Source organism: Dendropsophus ebraccatus, chromosome 11 (assembly GCF_027789765.1).
Source record: "Dendropsophus ebraccatus isolate aDenEbr1 chromosome 11, aDenEbr1.pat, whole genome shotgun sequence".
NCBI lineage: Eukaryota > Metazoa > Chordata > Amphibia > Anura > Hylidae > Dendropsophus > Dendropsophus ebraccatus.
The window spans coordinates 100997610-101005454 of record NC_091464.1 but is presented as its reverse complement, the minus strand read 5'-3'; the positions used below and the strand labels follow the sequence as shown (position 1 = coordinate 101005454).

The following is a 7845-nucleotide window of genomic DNA, read 5'->3' as shown; positions in this document are numbered from 1 at the left end:
TAGATAGGAGATAGATAGATAGATAGGAGATAGATAGGAGATAGATAGATAGATAGATAGATAGATAGGAGATAGATAGGAGATAGATAGATAGATAGATAGGAGATAGATAGATAGATAGGAGATAGATAGATAGATAGATAGATAGATAGGAGATAGGAGATAGATAGATAGGAGATAGATAGATAGGAGATAGATAGATAGGAGATAGATAGATAGATAGGAGATAGATAGATAGGAGATAGATAGATAGGAGATAGATAGATAGGAGATAGATAGATAGATAGGAGATAGATAGATAGGAGATAGATAGATAGGAGATAGATAGATAGATAGATAGATAGATAGGAGATAGATAGATAGGAGATAGATAGATAGGAGATAGATAGGAGATAGATAGGAGATAGATAGGAGAAAGATAGGAGATAGATAGGAGATAGATAGGAGATAGATAGGAGATAGATAGGAGATAGATAGGAGATAGATAGGAGATAGATAGGAGATAGATAGGAGATAGATAGGAGATAGATAGGAGATAGATAGGAGATAGATAGGAGATAGATAGATAGGAGATAGATAGATAGATAGATAGATAGATAGATAGATAGGAGATAGATAGATAGGAGATAGATAGATAGATAGATAGATAGATAGGAGATAGATAGATAGGAGATAGATAGATAGGAGATAGATAGATAGGAGATAGATAGGAGATAGATAGATAGGAGATAGATAGATAGGAGATAGATAGATAGGAGATAGATAGGAGATAGATAGATAGGAGATAGATAGGAGATAGATAGATAGATAGATAGATAGATAGGAGATAGATAGATAGATAGGAGATAGATAGATAGGAGATAGATAGGAGATAGATAGATAGGAGATAGATAGATAGGAGATAGATAGATAGGAGATAGATAGATAGGAGATAGATAGATAGGAGATAGATAGATAGATAGATAGATAGATAGATAGATAGATAGGAGATAGATAGATAGATAGCTATTCCGCAGATTTTATATGTATGCTGTAGGATGGGTCTCACCACAAAATCATAATGTGGATGTTAATTTTTCCTGTGGAGTGGCCGGACAACTGAGGGGTGAGTCACAACTAGCGGTTAAGTTGCGTTTTCCGAATTGGACCTGGAGAGGTCTGTTGTACAGTGGCCGGGTCTCCGGGATGAAGATGCCCCCTGAAATAGGGGACAGCCGATACCAGGAGACAGGGGTTTTGAGCGACCCTTAATTGGACTGCACAACCCCGTGGCCGTACACTCAAGAAGCTCCCGTTCTAGCCGCTGTGACTTCCCTGGTTTAGTCTGGCTACCATGACAACACAGGACGCAAACTATACCATTGCGCTACGCATGCGCCAGGATTATGACATCTTCTCAGGATAAGTGGTGAGCCCGGATCCTCAGCTGATCCAATGAATGTAATGATACTTTTCTTTGAAGCTACTATAGTCGGTCTGACCGCTACCACTTTCAAGTGGTCTCACTTATGATCACTGTCACAAATGGTGTATCACGGACTTTGGTATGAACTTTAACACGGACACTATGACGTATCATGGAGGGCGGTATTCAACTGCTCACATGACCTAAGATCACCTGTATGGATGTACACGCCTCACACAGGGCGGATTACGGCGTGCTCCAATGATCCTGTTTTTTGCACAGATGAAATTTAATGAATAATTATTGTACACCAATCATGTTCCTTGATGTCACTATATATACTTGCTGTTTGCTTCACTTAACACGCTTGAAAATGGTGGCAAGAAGCCACCGAAACGTTGCGTACTGGATTGCTGCATGATTTGAATAAACACTTATTTCTTCACATTGAACCTGTGTGCCGTGGACTTTCCCGTGATATATGCTTTCGGTCTGAAGTCAGGACCTGGGTCTGCTGGCACCGACTAATTACCAAGCTGTGCTGCTCGTTTTCTGCTTTATATTATTGGACTGGAGCTTTGCACGCGTTATTTCTAACATGGAGCCGCAAAGGATTGCGGATATGGAAGATGCTACAATACCTACTGTTGCAGCACATCCCTTTGCTTACTCCGTTGATCAAGTGGAAACAATTTTGGGAGAGGTGGATGATGATGCTCCATTTCTCGACAATCCTGCTGCTATCGATCTTCAAAGGTATTATGAGAACTTATCAAAAAGGACTGTAACTGTTCAATTACATATGAGTACCCTTGCTAGATATTACAGAGAGAAACGCATACCAAGGGGCATGAGAACCAGATTAAGACCTAACATGCTCTTGGAGGACGGGGACTTTCGCCGCAAATTTGAAGTCATCTCTGATAAGTATGCCCTTGAAGTTATTATCTTACACATTGAATGTTTACAGAAGCAACTTAAAGTGACAAGAAAGAGACTTTCTGATGTAGATGATATATTGAAAAATACCTTACCATCGGATGAATATAACAAATTTGTTGACAAACAACAGGCTTTTCTAACAAAATTTCGTGCAGATCTACAAGAGGAGAAAAAGCACAAGTGGTTTAGAGACACTGTAGACTATGAGACGGGTCGTGTGTACCTATGGACGGAACAACCTGAGCGGAATAATAACTTCAAAAAAACCAAGAAGAAAGATCAAGTATCAGCAACTACCAACTCTAACAGCTCAGAAGTTTTTTTAGAAACAAGCTCCGGGGACAACCCAAGACCAGACGAGGAGGTCGCCGGAGAAAAAGAGCCTCCAAAAGAGAAACGTACCAGAGTAACCAGCAAGAGCGGACCCTCGAAGATGGGGAAACGAAGAAAGTAGCCGTGGTAAATATTTCTTCATTTACCTTAACTGACAAACATTTACATTTGCTATCGAAGGGACTGAATTTTTGCCCTAGCTCTAAACCAGATTGGTTTGAGCTGGACTTGGATGTGTCTAGACTGGTCAGAAGAGTGAATCTTAATATTTGGTTTGACAGTCTACCTAAAACAGCATCTGATAACAGAACCACCAGATGTAAATTATTTGACTTAAAAACTTTAGGTTTGAGACTGGACAGTGACTTTTCTCCACCAATATTACCCGCAGCAGTAGAAACTTTCCAGAATCTGGTGAAACAAGACCTGAGTAAATTAAAGGACAGTATGTTCGGTGAAGGTATTTTCCATCCTAACCTTACTAGTGATGATATTTTCTGCTTAAATTCTTTGACCCATGACCACAATCTCGTTATTAAACCTGCCGACAAGGGCGGGGGGATTGTGGTCATGGATCGTGACAAATACCTATCTGAGGCTTACAGACAATTGGAAGACACTGAGGTGTACCGTATCTTACCAGGTGATCCAAAATTTTCTATCAGAAAGAAGGTTGATAACATCTTGCATGAAGGTTTGAGTCTAAACATTATTGATGAGAAGGTGATTGAATTTTTGACTGTACAGCATCCCAAGATGCCACTACTGTATTTTCTACCCAAAATCCATAAAAATCTCACAAACCCCCCAGGGAGACCTATCGTGTCTGGTAGGGGCTCAATACTGAGTAATATATCAGTTTTTTTGGACAGGGTACTTAGACCCTTAGCGGTCAATACGAAATCCTTCCTGCAAGATACAACAGATTTCCTTAATAAAATTAGGGATGTACATTTACCAGATAAAATACTTTTGGTAACCCTAGATATCGTAAGCTTGTACACTTCTATTGATCAAGACATGGGTCTTCTTGCAGTCGCTACTTCTCTAGAAAAATTATCATTAAATAATTGTGAACGTGACTTTATTATGCAACTGTTGACTTTGGTACTATCTAACAATTATTTTTCCTTTAATGAGAAAATCTACATGCAGACAAGGGGCGTGGCAATGGGCGCGAATGTCGCGCCCACGTACGCCAATATTGTTATGTCCCATCTGGAGGAGTCTCGGATCTATGTGTCGCCCCAGTTCCAGAATGCTCTGGCCTGGTGGCGTTACATAGACGACGTCTTCCTCCTTTGGGGGGGTGGGGAGGAGTCACTGCAGACGTTTGTGACATACCTTAATTCTATCGACAGAACCATTAAATTCACAGTGAATCACTCAGAGACAGAGATGCAGTTCTTAGATGTTATGGTGACTCGTAGTGGTGATAGGTTGACCACAGACATCTACATCAAACCCACTGATGCCAATACCACCCTACATTACACCAGCAGTCACCCCAAGAAAATGATAAAATCATTGCCCTTTAGTCAGATGCTCAGGGCACGACGCATTATAGAGGATGACACTAAACTGGACAGTGCCTTACATAAGATGATGGCTGACTTTCACGAGAGAGGATACCCAGATTCACTCCTACAGGACTGTAGGGATAGGGTATTAGGTACCTCTAGAGAGACCTTATTAACTAAAAAGACAGGAGACAGAGACACACAACAACGTATTCCATTTATCTCTACGTTTACAGATTGCTCTGCACACGTTGGACGGTCCATACACAAACACTGGCAAATACTAAAACATTCTTACCCGAATATTAAGGAATTTCAGATACCTCCTTTACTGTCATATAGGAGAAACCAGAATATCAAGGACAGATTGGTGAAATCCGATGTGTCTAAGAAAAAAGAATTAAAACAAACTTTCTTAGGGACCCCTAAATTAGGGTGTTTCACATGTGGTGGTTGTGTGACGTGTAAACAAGTGGAAAAGGGCACACATTTTATACACCCCAAAACAAAAAGTAGTTATAAGATCAAATACTTCCTGACATGTACAACTGACTGGATAATTTATGTACTATGGTGCCCCTGCAACAAAATTTATGTGGGGGAGACCACACATGATCTACGTACACGTTTTGGACAACATAGATATTCAGTGAGGAAGGGTCGCCTGGACCTCCCAGTTTCTAAACATTGTGTGGAGATGCACCACAAAGATAGTGACTTAAAGGTAATGGTTATTGATAAGGTACCCCCCTTGAAATATGGAGGCAACAGACATATGCTTCTTAAAAAACGAGAACTTGAATGGATATACAGACTGGAAGCATTGGCCCCACAAGGCTTAAATATTGAATATTAAATTAGCAGTGAAATGTTGAGATGAGATATCTCTCCACTTGCCCATTGTTTCTTCTTCTCCAACGGAGCTAATTACAAGTGAAACAAATGTACAATAATTATGATAACTTACCTATTTCTTTTTTATTCCGCAGATTTTATATGTATGCTGTAGGATGGGTCTCACCACAAAATCATAATGTGGATGTTAATTTTTCCTGTGGAGTGGCCGGACAACTGAGGGGTGAGTCACAACTAGCGGTTAAGTTGCGTTTTCCGAATTGGACCTGGAGAGGTCTGTTGTACAGTGGCCGGGTCTCCGGGATGAAGATGCCCCCTGAAATAGGGGACAGCCGATACCAGGAGACAGGGGTTTTGAGCGACCCTTAATTGGACTGCACAACCCCGTGGCCGTACACTCAAGAAGCTCCCGTTCTAGCCGCTGTGACTTCCCTGGTTTAGTCTGGCTACCATGACAACACAGGACGCAAACTATACCATTGCGCTACGCATGCGCCAGGATTCTGACATCTTCTCAGGATAAGTGGTGAGCCCGGATCCTCAGCTGATCCAATGAATGTAATGATACTTTTCTTTGAAGCTACTATAGTCGGTCTGACCGCTACCACTTTCAAGTGGTCTCACTTATGATCACTGTCACAAATGGTGTATCACGGACTTTGGTATGAACTTTAACACGGACACTATGACGTATCATGGAGGGCGGTATTCAACTGCTCACATGACCTAAGATCACCTGTATGGATGTACACGCCTCACACAGGGCGGATTACGGCGTGCTCCAATGATCCTGTTTTTTGCACAGATGAAATTTAATGAATAATTATTGTACACCAATCATGTTCCTTGATGTCACTATATATACTTGCTGTTTGCTTCACTTAACACGCTTGAAAATGGTGGCAAGAAGCCACCGAAACGTTGCGTACTGGATTGCTGCATGATTTGAATAAACACTTATTTCTTCACATTGAACCTGTGTGCCGTGGACTTTCCCGTGATATATGCTTTCGGTCTGAAGTCAGGACCTGGGTCTGCTGGCACCGACTAATTACCAAGCTGTGCTGCTCGTTTTCTGCTTTATATAGATAGATAGCTAGATAGATAGATAGGAGATAGATAGGAGATAGATAGGAGATAGATAGATAGATAGATAGATAGATAGGAGATAGATAGGAGATAGATAGATAGATAGATAGGAGATAGATAGGAGATAGATAGATAGATAGATAGATAGGAGATAGATAGATAGATAGATAGATAGGAGATAGATAGATAGATAGGAGATAGATAGGAGATAGATAGGAGATAGATAGGAGATAGATAGGAGATAGATAGATAGATAGATAGATAGATAGATAGATAGGAGATAGATAGGAGATAGATAGATAGGAGATAGATAGGAGATAGATAGATAGATAGATAGGAGATAGATAGATAGATAGGAGATAGATAGATAGATAGATAGATAGATAGATAGATAGATAGATAGATAGATAGGAGATAGATAGGAGATAGATAGGAGATAGATAGGAGATAGATAGATAGATAGATAGATAGATAGGAGATAGATAGATAGATAGGAGATAGATAGATAGATAGATAGATAGGAGATAGATAGGAGATAGATAGATAGATAGATAGGAGATAGATAGATAGGAGATAGATAGATAGATAGATAGATAGATAGATAGATAGATAGATAGGAGATAGATAGATAGATAGGAGATAGATAGGAGATAGATAGATAGGAGATAGATAGATAGATAGATAGATAGGAGATAGATAGATAGGAGATAGATAGATAGGAGATAGATAGATAGATAGGAGATAGATAGATAGATAGGAGATAGGAGATAGATAGATAGGAGATAGATAGATAGGAGATAGATAGATAGGAGATAGATAGATAGGAGATAGATAGATAGGAGATAGATAGATAGATAGATAGGAGATAGATAGATAGGAGATAGATAGATAGGAGATAGATAGATAGGAGATAGATAGATAGGAGATAGATAGATAGGAGATAGATAGATAGGAGATAGATAGATAGGAGATAGATAGATAGATAGGAGATAGATAGATAGATAGATAGATAGATAGATAGATAGATAGATAGATAGGAGATAGATAGGAGATAGATAGGAGATAGATAGATAGATAGATAGGAGATAGATAGATAGATAGATAGGAGATAGATAGATAGATAGATAGGAGATAGATAGATAGATAGATAGATAGATAGATAGATAGATAGGAGATAGATAGATAGATAGATAGATAGATAGATAGGAGATAGATAGATAGGAGATAGATAGATAGATAGATAGATAGATAGATAGATAGATAGATAGATAGGAGATAGATAGATAGATAGGAGATAGATAGGAGATAGATAGATAGATAGATAGATAGATAGGAGATAGATAGATAGGAGATAGATAGATAGGAGATAGATAGATAGGAGATAGATAGATAGATAGGAGATAGATAGGAGATAGATAGGAGATAGATAGGAGATAGATAGGAGATAGATAGGAGATAGATAGGAGATAGATAGGAGATAGATAGGAGATAGATAGGAGATAGATAGGAGATAGATAGGAGATAGATAGGAGATAGATAGGAGATAGATAGGAGATAGATAGGAGATAGATAGGAGATAGATAGGAGATAGATAGATAGGAGATAGATAGGAGATAGATAGATAGGAGATAGATAGATAGGAGATAGATAGATAGGAGATAGATAGATAGATAGATAGATAGATAGGAGATAGATAGATAG

General features: G+C 39.1%; 1 protein-coding gene across 1 annotated transcript; it reads left to right on the top strand.

The window, feature by feature from the left end:
• The first annotated feature begins 1021 nt into the window (after positions 1 to 1021).
• Positions 1022 to 6118, top strand: LOC138767645 (uncharacterized). The gene is made up of 2 exons (XM_069945294.1): positions 1022 to 2806; positions 5190 to 6118. Exon 1 carries the CDS (start codon positions 2004 to 2006, stop codon positions 2799 to 2801), a length of 798 nt encoding a protein of 265 aa, XP_069801395.1. The 5' UTR covers positions 1022 to 2003; the 3' UTR covers positions 2802 to 2806; positions 5190 to 6118.
• Positions 6119 to 7845: the final 1727 nt, after the last annotated feature.